The sequence below is a fragment of the Melanotaenia boesemani genome, chromosome 13, assembly GCF_017639745.1.
Source record: "Melanotaenia boesemani isolate fMelBoe1 chromosome 13, fMelBoe1.pri, whole genome shotgun sequence".
In the NCBI taxonomy this organism is placed as follows: Eukaryota; Metazoa; Chordata; class Actinopteri; order Atheriniformes; family Melanotaeniidae; genus Melanotaenia; species Melanotaenia boesemani.
In genome coordinates, this window is record NC_055694.1 from 18,918,802 (window position 1) to 18,934,293 (window position 15,492).

At 36.9% G+C, this 15,492-nt stretch overlaps 3 protein-coding genes across 3 annotated transcripts in view; 1 reads left to right on the top strand and 2 right to left on the bottom strand.

The window, feature by feature from the left end:
• Positions 1 to 1,465, bottom strand: part of pex14 (peroxisomal biogenesis factor 14) — a 48,733-nt gene extending 47,268 nt beyond the window's left edge. The window contains exon 1 of the mRNA XM_042003682.1: positions 1,387 to 1,465. Within this exon, the coding sequence (XP_041859616.1) occupies positions 1,387 to 1,422 (36 nt within the window). The 5' untranslated portion in view covers positions 1,423 to 1,465. The remainder of the gene's footprint in view (positions 1 to 1,386) is intronic.
• A 506-nt stretch (positions 1,466 to 1,971) lies between these two features.
• Positions 1,972 to 7,444, top strand: dffa (DNA fragmentation factor, alpha polypeptide). The gene is made up of 6 exons (XM_042004156.1): positions 1,972 to 2,144; positions 3,061 to 3,219; positions 3,306 to 3,454; positions 3,930 to 4,134; positions 5,053 to 5,180; positions 6,319 to 7,444. The coding sequence occupies exons 1-6, from the start codon at positions 2,051 to 2,053 to the stop codon at positions 6,538 to 6,540; spliced, it is 957 nt and encodes a 318-aa protein (XP_041860090.1). The 5' UTR covers positions 1,972 to 2,050; the 3' UTR covers positions 6,541 to 7,444.
• Positions 7,445 to 10,226: 2,782 nt separating this feature from the next.
• Positions 10,227 to 14,931, bottom strand: masp2 (MBL associated serine protease 2). The gene is made up of 6 exons (XM_042004157.1): positions 14,849 to 14,931; positions 14,555 to 14,777; positions 14,298 to 14,475; positions 12,104 to 12,235; positions 10,754 to 10,950; positions 10,227 to 10,544 (listed from the first exon to the last, which is right to left on the bottom strand). Exons 1-6 carry the CDS (start codon positions 14,854 to 14,856, stop codon positions 10,365 to 10,367), a joined length of 918 nt encoding a protein of 305 aa, XP_041860091.1. The 5' UTR covers positions 14,857 to 14,931; the 3' UTR covers positions 10,227 to 10,364.
• Between the last annotated feature and the right edge of the window lie 561 nt (positions 14,932 to 15,492).

Consider the following 15,492-nt stretch of genomic DNA (forward strand, 5'->3'; position numbering starts at 1 on the left):
ATTAATTCACAACAAAGGTAAATAAGGACATTCTCTGGCTGCCGAATCCAAAGAAAACCTTTGGAAAAATAGCTTGCATTCGGTGTGGCTAAATGAAGAGTTTGGTACATTTGGCAGTAAAAAAGAAACAGAGCAACAAAAAAGGCCAAGACATCCACAGGAGAGACCAGTTGTGAATGACTGCAGGATCGTTTTATGGAGGAGGGAAAAAAAACAAATGACACCTTCTCAACACCAGCCAAGAGAAGAACATTTTTCAAGAAGCAGTCATATCATTATCCAAGTTTACCATAAAGAGAAATTTTCACATACAGAAGGTCACTGTGAGGTCAAATCTGCTCAAAAGCATTAAGAACAAAAAGTCCTGACTAGCCTTTGCCAAACAAATAAATAAAACAGTTCTGGCTCAGCATTCTTTAGACAAATGAGACTTAGCCAAATCTATACCAGTTTTATGGAAGGAAAAATACAGAGAGGGCTGGGGATGGCTTTATTTTCTAAAGCAAACAAAATCACCTGTAAATCACTTGGAAGCAGTATTTTTAATGGCATCAACATGATTGGCACAAGATGGCACAGGGTCCCTTGTATTTATTGGCGACGTTACAGAAGCTAGCAGCTTTGTGAAGTGTAAACTGAAATTCAGTCTGATTTATAGAACATATTTCTTCTATTTTTTAAATGAATTTAAGGAATTCAAGTCTATAAAGTTATCTTAAATTGTACAAAAGTATGTGGTGAACTGCATAATGTAAAGAAGATGTACCTTTCTATTAATATCAGGTATTCTTGACATTACAAAGCAGTACATTTTATTTCCACAATTTCAGTGGTGACTGGAACTTATAACATTGCAATAGTAGAAGCAAGACAATTAGCTGACACCAAAAGAGATTGAGGAGATTCCTTCTTTATCACCTGTTGTCTTGGACGCTTGTCCGCCATTTAAAACAAGATTGTGATAGCTAAGAATAGAGTAGAAACCACAAGCCTTGTTGCTGTCAGTGACCTTTCCATTCTACACATCCACTGCCCATGACAAGACAGAGACGAGGCTACTTGGTCTGATGGAAAAACTTAGCAGTATTTGACAGTGGTAAGTTGGTAGCATAGTAAGCACACAAAACACCCTATTTCAATGACGTAAAATACACTTAAATAATCATTTGTGTCAACTTCTCAAGAAAAACATGTGAGAGGTAACTTTTAAACGTAACCTAGTTAGCATGCTAACTAGCAAGCATGCTATCTTTCATTAGCTGAGCTGTAATAAAAGCAACCTCGAACAATGTGGACATTCATAAACCACAAAATATAAAAACATCCGAATGGGCCACATTTTTATCAACACATCAAGAGGTAAATGTCTTGGAGGCATAGAGAGACCTGTACTGGTGGATCAGGTTGGTTGGTGGATGCCATCTTCCTATCCTGTGCTCGAGTGAGCCACGTTCGATTACTTTTCCTGAAATACGGTTCTGTTCAATCACATGCGCTTCTGGTGTTCAATGTAAAATTGCCAGTGCACATGAAAGCTAAATTAGTTATGCCAGGGTCTGTTTAATGGAGAGCAAAGCAAACCATTAACTGGATTAATAAAATTATTAATGTTTTTGAGAACATCATTTGTGTGTGCGTGGGTTTATGTGTGGCTCGTGCTTTTGTAGTCTGAGAAACTTGATGGGTAAAGATTTTTTTTTCTTGTATGTTTTTTATGTGAAGCACTTTGTGTTGAAATTCCTTGGTATTAAGAAATGCCTAATAAATATAGATTGATTGAAAAGTGTATTTAAGGATTATTATTATTATTATTATTATTATTATTATTATTATTATTATTATTATTATATGCTTGTCTTAAGTGAAGCTACAGTCTGTTAGTCTGGTTCGTGAATGCACAACTAGCTCCCTGCATAACGTTTGATATCTTTAAGACTACATATCCCAGAATCCCTAGCGCCACAGCTTCGGTTCCGTGTTGAACGAGAGAGAAGTAATTGATAGTAAGGTAAAAGAAACAAGGCGATAGCGTCTGAACCCAAAGCCCATAATGACAGATGTAAAACCGTGTAAAGTGTGCAATTTCACACGACAGAAATCATACGGAGTAGTTGTTCCCTCATTGGAGGAGCTAAAGAAAAAAGGTAACTTGATATGGCTTTAACTCATCTTCGTTTTTGAACAAATGCATGGCTTCATTTGCATTAAATTGTTCTTTGAGACAAATATTGAATAAATAAAATCATGTTTCTTAAGTCGTTTTGGTTTGCCTTCGCATCGCAAATAATGTGAACGTAAAACAAATGTTAAAATGTACACTATTTCTGGACTTCTGTGTTCGCCTCTAACCGTAAAACTATGGTGATTATTTCACTCACTTACTTTAAACTTATCTTTCATGATTACGATCGAGATGTTTGCACCGACAGATCCTTTTTTAATCGTGTTCAAACTTGCAAGATCTGAACAAACAGAAAAAGTCAGTCCTCTGGTCATGTTCATTCCTGGACTAATCAGCAGGCGTTTCCCAGACCTTTGCCGTTAAAGACGTTTGCTAAACTCATATTTTAGACTGTTGGTAAACAGGATTAAACAGTTGTCGGTGTTATTGAAACCACTTACAAACCATATACTAGTGTCTTTACAAGCTAATATGAGTTTTTATTAAACCAACACCTGGAGTGTTTGAAAACCTTCCTTTGTTGCCCCTTTTCTACAGATATACATAGCAGGTTTTTTCCATGAGTTAGTTGTCCATATTCCTACCCAAGCCAGTTAGTTCACTGCAAACAGCATCATGTATAGTTCATTTAATCTACAATACATCCACTTTGGTGAACTTTGGTGAAAGTAATGACAGCCTAGATAGATTAACAGTGCTGAGTATTTAACTGCCTTGATATCTGGTAATGTGTGAGTTATAATATTTAGCTAATGTACAGCTACAATGATTGTTTGCAATGATGTATGGCTATATGGTAAAAGTAAGAGTTTTCTAGGCCTCTTCATAATAAAGTATATTCTCTGAAGATCTATATAATTAATCTACTTTTCTCACAGGACACGAGTTTCTTGGGTTCAGCCCCGGTGACCCAGTCACAGTGGTCTTAGAAAATGATGGGACGATAGTGGAGGATCAAGCCTACTTTTTGTGTTTACCCTCAAACACTAAGTTCATGCTCTTGCATGACAAGGAGAGATGGGTTCCAGTTCGCAGAAGTAAGTGTGCTAATTTTAAGTTCCAAATCTTGTAACAATGAAGTGCTCATCCTTGTATATTGGTACTGACTTATATCTTATTGTAGTTGATGGTGGCACGGCTTGGATGACGAGGGAGTCTGTGGTGCTGGACACTGATACTGTGGACAGTACTGTACCACCCTGGTCAGACCTGGCTCAGCAGCTGAAGCAGGATTTGACCAGTGTCATTCTTATGTCTGAAGCAGATCTACAGGTACCAACCTAATTCCTGCATTTCACAAGCTCTTGCGTAGCCCAGAATGTGGAAGAAGAAAAGTAAACACACTGTCCTTAGTTTGCCACATCAATTTTGTGTTGCTAGTCTAGTTAAAGATTATATATAATATTGTGCTGTTTTTTTTTTCTTTTGTTTGTTTGGTTTGTTTTGTTATTTTTTTTCCAAATTTAATTAAAAGCGAAAAGCTTGCAATTTATTTAAAATTCTGTTAGTGTGATTCTTTTTTTCTGTTTCCAAAGACTGATATAGGTAGGTTTTGTTTTTAAATCATTGATTTCCACTGTTTTCCAGAAGCCACATTTAGTGCCCCGAAGATGAACATTTTAACTGTTACATATTATAAGGCATCCTTAGATAAACACATTTCAGCACTTTAATCCAGAGCTCAAAGTTGCTTTCCATAACAGTATGTTATTGCTTTACAAATAAGTGATGCCACCTGCTGTTTCAGATCTTAGTAGATGCGCCATGTTCTGAACTGGCCTCTGCTTTGGGCTTCCAAGAGAAAAAGGCTCAGAACCTTCAGGAGACTTTGCAGAAGGTTTTGGACCGAAGGGAGGAGGTGAGGCAGTCCAAAGAACTGCTCCAGCTTTATCTCAAAGCTGTGGAGAAAGAAGAACAAATGCAAGGGGAACCAAGCCAGCTCGTCCAGGAAGGTATGGCCGTGTCATTGTTTTATATTTGTAACTACTACAAAAGGGTTTTTTAAATAACAATCGCAGCCATTTTAATTTTATAATGATGTTCTACAGTTTGCATTCCCAAACACACTAGGAACTGTTATTAGCTGCTACTTCTTGGATACAGAATCAATGTTGTTTTTAGTTTTCATGTAGGATAAAAAACCTTATACAGAAATTTATATATTATTCTTTTTGGTGCTGCAAATTTATGGCAGCATTATCTGTGAAGAGCCACCTGTATGTTAAAGACAAATCCTCAACTTAGTTCTGGAGCCTATGAGCTGATTACATAATAATGTTATCCAATTTGCACTAATATGCTTTCTTTTTTTTCTTTTTTTAACTGTATTGCATTGTTCCACTTTATTAAACTCTAATTTCTTTATTATTATAAAAATTTGAAACATTTTTCATAGACTAATATCAGTAAGCATAAATCATATTCTCTGTTGTTCTTCACACAAGGGCCAAGTGCATCGCTGAGCTGAGCTGCTAATATCACAAGATTTGAGGAAAACATAACTCTTATTTTAGTCTGTATTACATTAATTTAAATCCCTTGGTGTTTGCAGAATGATAGCAGAACAAATTATTCACAAATAACCAGAAAAAAATCATCAGCTAACAAAAATAATCATATTTTTCTTATCATAATACCTAAAATTGTTTTTTTTTTTTTTTTTTGCAGTTTTAGGGTTTAAGTAATTAGTCTACAATCTTTGCTGGCTTGTATTTGATTGCTCACAGTGAATGAATTGCACTTGTACCTTTTTGTCACTAGATGGAATCATTGTAGCTGTTCAATAACCCCACTCCTTTGCAGCGATTTACTATAATCAATCCTTTTATATGGCAAACGGTCCTCAGAGAAAACTTGTTTCAACATGTCAGGTGCTGGACATTTGGATTTGCCGGATGGAATGGAGGTGGACTCTGCATCTGGAATCATGTCCAGGACATTGATGGTCCTGAAAGGAAAAACAAGCCCAGAGACCAGGCTTTCCACTGAGGATCTGCAGGTAGTCATCTTTTAACACTGATCCGGTCTTCCTTAAAACTTATGAAAACACAGATACCTTTAATTTGACTTTTGCATATATATTTTGAGCAATTACAAATTCTTCAGAGAGGCCAGTCTGTTACAGAATCAGCAAAGCAGTTCATGCAGCAGGTTTAATAGATTGGAGCAATCAAGGTACTTTCCTTCTGCCCTATCAATTCTCCTATATTTCATCATCATTTTATGTCATTCCTTCTGATGCAAGGCTTGTGATTAGCACTCATCCTGTTCACACCTGACACTAAAATACATCTTTGCTGATGGGATCACAAGTGCACGTTTGTGGGTATGTCAGTTCGCACCTCTGGTATTGGAATGTGTCAACAAATGTGCCTCAAGTGACCACTTGTGATCAGATCTTACTCCCCTGCTCTATGTGCGAATTAATCCTGCATCATTTCTGTTTGCAAACAGCAAATATCCGGGTCTCAGCTTTGCAAACCCACAGTAACACTATGGTTCTGCAAACCCAGAACCTCACTGCCACCTGTAAGTCAAATTTACACTGGCCTATACACAGTCATGACTCCTGGGATTTTTTTTTTTTTTTTTTGCTGCCTTCCATTAGTCTTGTAAGTAGAAGAACCAGGAACTGGGAATGATGCCACACCTAAGTTGATTGTGTTCCAGTTGGCTGTTAATAGTGCATTATGTAGACAAATTGTGGACAATACTATGTGTATGACTTATTTAGCAAGACACTAACTGACCAGTATACTAATAAATAGTTTATTACTACTGCTAGCACCACTTTTAATGCATTGGGGAACCATGTTGAATTTTTAGGACAGGGCTGATGAAGATATACTCCAAGTCCCTGAGTCAAAAATCTGACTTGATGAGGCGTTCCAGTTTATCTTTCCTACTCAGGCCTCAGAGCTTAAGACTTACAAGTTTAAATTCCAGTACATTATTAAAACAGAAACTAAAGAAATATCTTTGAAGATGTCTTAAATTAAAGACCAACAATAACCTAAAATTAACCCTCCTCTAACATAGTCCCTGTAATTTTACACTAGTACACACCTGTTTGTATGAAGTCCTGTGTAATGACATTCTCCGTGTTAAAAAAAAAATTCCCCTAATGTGTCTTTTAGATGGTGGTTACCAGAGGGGTGGATGCCATGCAGCAAGTGCTGGGGTGGGACTCGGTGAGGACATCTGTGTTGCTGCAGGCATGTGAAACTGAACTGTCCACACGTCTCAAGCAGATTCAGGCCATGCAATCCATCAGCACCACACAGCTGGACAGCAGCAGACAGTCGGAAGTGACGAGCGAAGAGGAGGATGCAGAAACGCCAGCCCAAGAAAGCACCTAGAATGAGACTCTACCTGAGCAGAGACTGATAAGAATTCATACTACCTGCCTCAGGGTCAGTAGAATGAGCCTTGCCTCATGTTAATGTTTATGCCTGTACTACTGGAATACATGAATGTTAACGATGTTGACATTTGCGTCACTTTGTAAAATTTGCAAATTACTTGAATGCTTTATGGCTCAGGAAGAAGTATGGTGAGTCATGCTTTTTCAAAGATATGATGACATTAACCACTTGCATCTACTTTCTGGTGGCTTATTTTAGATGAGTGTAATGTGATGATGACTAAAGAGGAATAGGTTCATGTGAAACTTAGAGACTAATCTGTTTAGCTTAGCATTGAGACCAGAAAGAGTGAACAGCTAGCCTGGCTCTGTCTAAAGGTAACACAATCTGCAACCCAACATAAATTAACAAATAAATATTTTTGTAGTTTCTCTCCTTGTTCACTTTATGGCAAAACAGTTGTAATACTTGTAAAAAAAAGAAAAAAACCCTGTGTCCCTCATAACTGCAGTCCACTGCTTGCCTTTCTGCATATTTATCAGCCAGTGAGCTTTAGGACAGAGTTTATTTTTTAGCATTTGAATAAAGTCAGACTAGCTGTTTTTCTATGTTTCAGTCCTTTTCTGAGCTTGGCTGTCTGCATTTAGCTTCCTGTTTAGCAGACAGATATGAAAGTGATGTCAGTTTTCTCATAAATTTAGGCAAGAACACGTAAAGGATGCGGAACAAGTTCTTCAGGTATTTATTGAGACTGCTACTCCTTTAATTGACTGCAGTATTATTGCTTTATTTTTCTATTTTTTGCTGTCCCTCAAACACTCCCAGTAAAGAATAAAGATGGAAGATGCACACTATATTTTATTAGATGCAATGCTTAAATAAAGAAAACTGATAAGTACGCTCACCTCTGAACTTGTTCTTGCTTGCTATCATTTTTTATTTTTCCTGTAAACATTAAACATCTGGCAATTTATTACCTCTAAATTGCTTAAAACAGACTACATGTGGTAAACAGTTAGAAAAATGCATCATTTTCCTTTAGATTTTTTTTCAGTTATCTTCACATGAGAGTAAATTGTCATAATTAGCTGATGTGGGAATGATGAGAGCTGTTAACATGGAAAAATCAAAGGCATAAAATCCCCCTGAGCCATGATGAGTGCAGGGGGCCATCAGCCGCATTATCCAAGTATTTACCAAAGTACAAAGTAGGCAGATGGGAGCATGAAAAGGGGGAAAGTGCTTTTTTTCTGCAATGAATACTTACACTAACATTAACATATATTTGTGAAAAAGCTCATTTTGTATAACTAAAAGATATTTACATGAAAAATGGCCAATTTATCATAAAGAGGCAAATTAATATTTATAAGTCTATTATTATTGTACGTCTCACTTATAAAATGACGTTGTGTGTGACATTTATTTCTCTTAACATTATATAGAAATGATATTAGTGAAAGAGTTCTCTTTAAGACTGTCACGTAACCACGGTGGAAGTTATGTATCAGGCTAGTGGCTGTGTGATGTGAGGTGATGTGGACACGTGTGCTGGTTCATGTAATTCATGCACAAGGTAGCTTGTTGTCATTTCCTCCTCTTAAACAATGAACAAAAATTATGGATTTAAATTTGCCTGAAGTGCTTTTTGTTGTATTATTGAAGTTCCGCCTCTATTTCAGTGCAGGATTCGAGAGAGAGAGAGAAAAAAAACATTTATAAATACCTGTTAGTTTCTTATTATTATGTTTGCAGAAATGGAAAGGCTCAATTATATTGCGTAAACTTTTTACATGAACTGTTCTTTTTAAATGAATCAAAGAGGGAAAGTGTAAATCACTGTCAAATATGTGATTTTCCTCTTTTTTATTTAAGTGCTGAATAATGGGGGATGTCTTTTTTACTTCTTCTTTTTTTTTTAAATAAAATGGTTTTCTCTTGATCGTGCCAAATCTTCCTCATATTTCTTCACACACCAACTTCCTATGTTCCTAAATAAGAGAAATAGTAATGGGCATATGAGCCCTAAGCCTACTGACATCGTGCTGCTGCTAGGTATTTTTTAACAGCTGGTTAATGGGTTTCATGGTGTGTGTAATTCCTGTGGAATTGCCTCCAACTAGGCTGAACAGTTTGGAGTAAGTATGATATAGTTGATTGTGCTATCATGCGTCACACTGTCTACATGGAGTAGAAGATGAACCAACAGTGCTCAGGTAAGAAATGCTGGTTTGCTCTGTAAGCACTTATGTACCCTTAGGACTATCAGGGCATTTAATGCTGGAAACAAACTGTGCCCCATGTGGTGAAATGACTTCTTCCTAAGACCTTATGATTCTTTTGGATTGCAAATGCCAAGGTGGTATATGGGTCAGTACACACTTTGCATTGCTGGGGTGGTATGGTTTTCGTACTTCAAGGTATATGGCATTAACAGAGTTCAGTCAAAGTTAACATACTACAGTTAAAGCCATGGTTCATAGATAAGTCATGTCGGCCATGTTTGTTTCGTGTTCTGAGGGGTAGAGAAGCCAAAAATATTTTGCTGTTACACACTGACATAGTCAGACTTTTCTGAGCCACTTCTGGAGAAAGAAAATGAAGGGAGCAAATGGCAAAGTGTTGTATAAGTGGCAATTTCATAAGACTTGAAGAACACTGTACCCAGTATTGATAGAAGAGATTAGCTGTGATTACTGAGCACATGCAGCATGTTGTTTTATAAAGATTAAAAAAGCAGAATATATTTCCTGTCAGACAAAACTTCCAGAATATTTCTGAATTGATTTTATATTCTTTGCATTAATTATTTTTGTAGCTAGGATGCAGCAGAATAACTGTATCAGTTCAGTGACTAAATTCTGAGAAAAACCTTTCTACAGGATGCTTTTCAGATGATACAGGGACTCAAATGCATTTAAAGTTTATGATGCATGAAAAATGCTGAAACTGATTAAAGAGGGTATATTATGGAGAAAGAAAATATGTACTTGAGATCATATATTTTTGATTCTAAAGTGACTACCTACTCAAATATCCTGGAAAAAAAACAAACTCTGTGACTTTCTTTGGACTCCTGGTGTGAAAATATGCTATTCAGTTAGCCTTACAGATTTCACTGTTAAGTTGCAGACCAAGCTCAAAGCCTCCATATCTTTATTTCCATCCAGCTTTAACTTTAAATCACACTCATAAGTACCTCAGAAGCAGAAAGTTGAAAGCCTTGTTTTTCTCTTAACTAATTGCAAATACTGTGTGCATTTTGCTTAAACTAAGAAAGAAAATACCTGATAATGTTCTACCAGTATTGTTTAACGTTTTATTAGATCAAATTTAGAAAATGTGATTTCTTTTTTTATTTTAAATAGCTTTCAGTGCCACATATAATTGGGCTTTCAATGCATGAATAGTGATAAGATTGGGCCTGAAAACATGGTCACTGCCAGCGGTCTGTTGCCAATCTGCAGACAAGGGAAATAAAAGTATTCAGCTTTTATGCAAAGGACTTTTAAAGGTTAAAGGTGCAGCTGTTACTAACCTAAAAAAGATGCACCTATCAGCTGGTATGAACACAGATGTAAAGATGTCTGAAAACAGTGTTGTGTTTGGATAATCCTGTACAATGAATGCAAGCATATCACAGATATTTCATTTAGAAAATTAGAAAATTCAGTCAACCCTTAAATCTAAATCTAGTTTTATTTGTACAAGAGACACACAATGAAGCAAAATACAACAGTGACTGTAGGAGAGTTTTCCAGATTTCAACATTTGTATAGAGCTGAAAAAACTAGTTATATGTTTCAGCCAACACTTCATCATTTCATAATGAAAGTGATGGATTTAGCTGTAGTGCTTGTGTATTTGATCTTCCACCCTTTGTTCTTCCCGCTAGAGTCGGACCTGAATTGTATTCGTACTTGGTAACTTCCTGTGTCAATGCGGCCGGGTGAGGTCGAGCCACAGAAGGGTCCATACTCTTGTCCAGTAGTTGAAATCTTAAAAAAAGACATAAAAAATGTTAATTCATTACCTGTCTGACTGACTTATGTCTAGTTAAACTTAAATATGCAAGAAGCAACATGACCCTATAGTATATCACCCAAGGAGGACAAGTCAATGGCAGGCAGCCACAATAGGCATGAGGAGGAATACATTATTTATTCATCATCTTGACTTAGAATCTCACCGGAGTCACAGGACTGACCTTCAACATATCATATGGACAGGGAACATCTGGGTGTCCCTCTATGTCAAAGGGCTCCAGGAAGTCCAGGATAATTCTGGAGCCCTCTGGCAGGCGGATCGTGTGGTCACACTGGCTCATGGGTGGATAAGGGTTTGGATAGTCTGGACTGGTCAGAACCCCAGTTGGGGACATTAACTCCTGGCTTTGGCATGGCACTAAAAAGAAGAGAAACACTAAATAAAACATTACCTAAACTGAAGTAATTTTTGGGCATGATTTAAACACCCAACCATCAGTGTTCAAACCTTAGAAGACCTTTATTTTGTTACTGATGATTTCTTAAAATACTGTTCCTGCTGCTGCTGGGTTAGAAAGTACAGGCTAGAAAGTTTTTTTTAATCAAAGAAATAAAATGTTCCATGTAAACTGAAATAATGTTTGGCATTATAAATGATGGGATTCATTTAGGTTTGTTTTATTGCCCTGGCAAATGTGCAGATGTTGTTAGGGACAGAAACAAATGAGTATTGCAAAGAGGCAGAGTTGCTATAATTCATATAATTACTACAATCTGTGGGCAGATAATCCTTTTTGTCTATTCATTGCATGATTTGTTTTTCAACCCTTTTTCCTCTGGCAAAGTATAATAATTTAAGGCACATCAGCTGTTAATTGTGATTAATTACCTAGTGTCAGTGCACTATTAGTGCTGCACACAGGTATCAATTTTTAATGCCATTATGAAGTTGCTTTTCCCTTAGGAATCGACAGTGATTAACCTCGCCATCCACCAGCTGGCAGAGATCAACAACTTCATGCATCAGTATTCCTTTTCAGACAGAAATTAGTTAGCACAGGATAGCTACGGCAGAATGAAATACACTATCATCAGGTCCTGTGTGAAATGTCAGAAAATAATGTTTTGGGTGTTTTGTTCTGCAGTGCTGTTAGATAATCCACAGCACTTCCTGTAATAATAAAGTGTTACCATCAAGACTTCTTATATAGTCTCAAATGGGTGATAACCATCTTAATACGTTAAATACCATGTGAAGAAGTTGTATCATCTAAAGAATTAGCCTATTATAATGTTGGTATCAACAAATACTGTGTAATTAAATGTTTTCACCCAATGTCTCAAACACAAGTCAGTGCACACTAATGAAAAAAGTCTTCTTCAGAAAACTGCCTGGCATTGAGGAGCTGAGCAGGAGTTTATTTAGCCGGAGAAACACATATCTTATTTACAGAAATCAGTAGTCAAAAACTGAATGCCAAGCTCTTAACACTCCACCAAACAGCTTTCGAATCACTTTGATTGCGCCCAGATGAACATGCCTCTTGAGCTTCAGCTTGTGTGATTATTACCTGTGCAAGATCTTTTGTTGTCATGCAGAAGGTACCCTTGCCTGCATGTGCAGTAATAGCCACCGATGTAATTGTGGCAAAAATGATCACACACTCTCTCGCCATCTACCTTGGACAAACACTCATTGATGTCTAAGAAACACAAATGGTTGAGAGTTAATAATCACTGTGCAATAAATAAGAATTTTACTTCCATATCTTCTTTAATAATATCAAACTTTTGTATAGTAGCACAGGAGGAACTACATTTATGCTGTAATTTCATGTAATAAATGCATGACGTCAGGAATGATGGCAATCTCATTGGTATTTACGGGTTATAACAGTTTGCTGCTGTGCAACTATAAGGACAAAGCAGCTTAGGCACATGCAACAGTGATGCCATGGACATATAACAAATTGCTAGCTGGTATTTATTGAAAACTACCTGGTTTTCAAAGTGTTCCCACCAGGGCTTGCTCAAAATTAGCTACACTGGCATTAAGCTCTGTGTCTTCAGAGGGTCATTTTATGTAGCAGTGAACTTCATAATGCATTAAAATGTGCAAACATTAAAGTAAAAGGTCTTGTTAGCAAGGTTAGTGATGAGTGGTATGATTTTATTGATTATTTATTGACTGTGTAATTGTTGTAGAATTTGTTGTATCTTGATTGTAATGTATGTTGACGGGGTGTGATGTGCAGTAAGCCTTTGTCAAAGCCTTATTTTGACCTTTGACCTTTAAAATGACACCAAGAGAACTTTTGGAGTGAAATGTGCTCACAAGAACCAGTGCTGTGCAGAGATCCAGCTCTGCCAAAGCTTCGCTCCATCCACACAGGGAAAAAAACACACACTCGCTGAAAACTTCTGGCGTATGTTACTCCTTTCACAGAATTACTATGAAAAGTTTAAAGCCCAAAAATTCTCTTTTAACAGTATGTTTTTTTAAGGTTGTAAATTTTAAAAAAGTACTCATATTCTGATTGATCCTGCCTTTTGTTCATTCCATCAGTGAAACTATGGAGCCCGTCTGGTGACATGGAAAACAAAAAAGAAAAAAAAAAAAAGAAAACTTGCCATGTGTTAGTAATCCGTGGCCACGCATTATTAAGTCATGGCCATGGACTGCTTATGTGAGGCAATAATAATTAACCTGCGGCCACTCATTAAGTGCATATTTATGGGCAAATATTATTTATTTTAATGTTGAAATTATTAAAGTATTGTATCCAAGCTTACTCGGTTTCGTGTAGCTGGGTAGTTTAAATACAAAACAATTAACTTAGACGAGACACCAGGTGCAGCATTCAGCAGCGGCTCCACAGTGATATTGTTTCCCCAAATATACAAACCCAACAAATAGTCTGCTACCCTGGGGGGATATTCATCCTACTCAAAAACCCCAAAAGACCAAAAGATGTGCCCCGTATATTACAATGATCCTCATTTATCAAAACAGACAAGTTGCTGATGTATTAGTAACATGTGGTCACATCTTAATTATCTTGTTCCCATGGGTTAGTAATCCGTGGCCAAGAGTTAACTAACACACATAAGTAACGTGTGTCCATGTTAGATTTTTTTTTTTTTTTGTCACTAGATGGGGTCCATACAAACCACACCTGAAATCTGAAAAATCACTATTAGCTAATGTTCCTTCTGCGTTCAGAAAGAAAGCAGGTTCACACAGCTTAAAAATCCATCCTGCTGACTTTTTACCTTTTAACAAATAAATTCTTCCTTGTCGTAAATATTTGATTTCAATACGTTACATTAATGTTTAAGTTAAGATTTATAAGAAATATTTTAAGTGCTGTGTAAAGGTAACACACTGTTAAAAGTAGCTTATTTTGTTAAAATGTTTGTAAACCAAGAATTAGTTGTAGAATACATTGCTTTTGAATTTGTTATGAAATTTTGCACATAACTATGCGATTAATCGTGAATAATCGCAGAAAATCATGTGGTCATGAATTGCTGCCCCCACAACTAATTTGATTTTATGACTCAAACATGTTTATGAATGTTCTTTTTTTTTTATTTCTGCCTTTAAATTGCCCAAAATATTTTATTCATGAACTTTAAAACATTGTCGTAACTGTGACGATATAAACCTGTTATTGTTTTTGTAGAAACTCAACACACTCAAAAAATTATGAAAGCCAAAAATACATCTGCCCTGTGGCAAGTAATGTCCCTATTTTGCATCACCTTCTGAGGTGTAAAATGCTTGGAAGCCAGTGAATCGGCCCTCGTTAGAGTAGTCACTCCTAAAGACCACTGACATGAGGTTCCCGGCTGACAGGATGATGGTGTTCCGGGGGGTGCTTTTATAGTTCTTCTCTTCCTCACCGCAGAACCGCAAGGTTTCGTTGCCCTCTGCAAAAACCTAGTTTGACAAGGTCAGAGACTGTTCAGTAAACAACCTGCCCCGTACAGATATTTTTTGTTTTTTTTCTTGCATGTACCTGGATGTAGTCATATTCACACTGGTTTGAGGGCTCCATGCTGAAGTGGGTGAAGTATAGTTTGATCCGGTGGCCATGTGGGACAGTGATGTTCCACACGATGTGCTGCTTGTCTGGATATGGCTGGGGGAAGTTGGGGGAGGTGAAGTTGCCATATAACCCTGTCATTTCCACACTCAGTGAGACATGTACAAGGGAAAATAGGACAAATACACAGAAACCACTAGGAGGAATTAGATGGTATGGAAATCGATTTGAGGAATTATTTTGCACAAAGGAACAACTGACTCTCACCTGGTCATGCTGGCTTCGGTTCTCAGACACTGCCTGGTTTTGAATGGCTCACTCTTACTGTTTGGAGGGCAAATGAACTCAGCTGTCCTGGCCAGCTTGCATTTAGGTAAACAAAGAAAGACAGGCACATGATCAGTGTGTCATCATCCCCCACCTTCTTCAGTCACAGAAATCTATCAAACTGATATATGTCAGAACAGTTTATATTTATTCCTGTGCCTTTAAGCTCTTATTCTTCTTGTATTTAACTCAACTTTTATAAATAAAAATGTTAGTTTAGATAATTGTGAATAAACTATCTCATATCTAAATATTCACAACAGCTAAAAATATAAACCATGACTGGCAGAATTGAATTAAATAACACTTCTCTATAGCTTTTCTTGACATTTATGTTTGATTCAGACATTAAAACCTAAAGATATAAATGATATGGAAATCACCCATCACGTTTGCCATACTTCAGTGCCCTGTGAGTCTCGTTTTCGACAGTGATGATGATGAGACATGATTCATGCCGCTAACTAATTATGTTAAACCCAGCTCCTGTGATGGCCGAGCTCTGAGGCCATAAGATAAAACCTTCAGATAAATAAATACACTATAACCACAACATTTACCAGCTTGGCTCTTTTGTTTGCATC

Coding starts and splice junctions, on each gene's coding strand:
- dffa (XM_042004156.1), top strand. CDS start 2,051: ATGACAGATGTAAAACCGTGTAAAGTGTGCAATTTCACACGACAGAAA. Junction 2,145..3,060: donor GGAGGAGCTAAAGAAAAAAG/GTAACTTGATAT, acceptor CTTTTCTCACAG/GACACGAGTTTCTTGGGTTC. Junction 3,220..3,305: donor ATGGGTTCCAGTTCGCAGAA/GTAAGTGTGCTA, acceptor ATCTTATTGTAG/TTGATGGTGGCACGGCTTGG.
- masp2 (XM_042004157.1), bottom strand. Junction 14,476..14,554: donor GTGAATATGACTACATCCAG/GTACATGCAAGA, acceptor TTGTCAAACTAG/GTTTTTGCAGAGGGCAACGA. Junction 10,545..10,753: donor GTCCATATGATATGTTGAAG/GTCAGTCCTGTG, acceptor TCTTTTTTTAAG/ATTTCAACTACTGGACAAGA.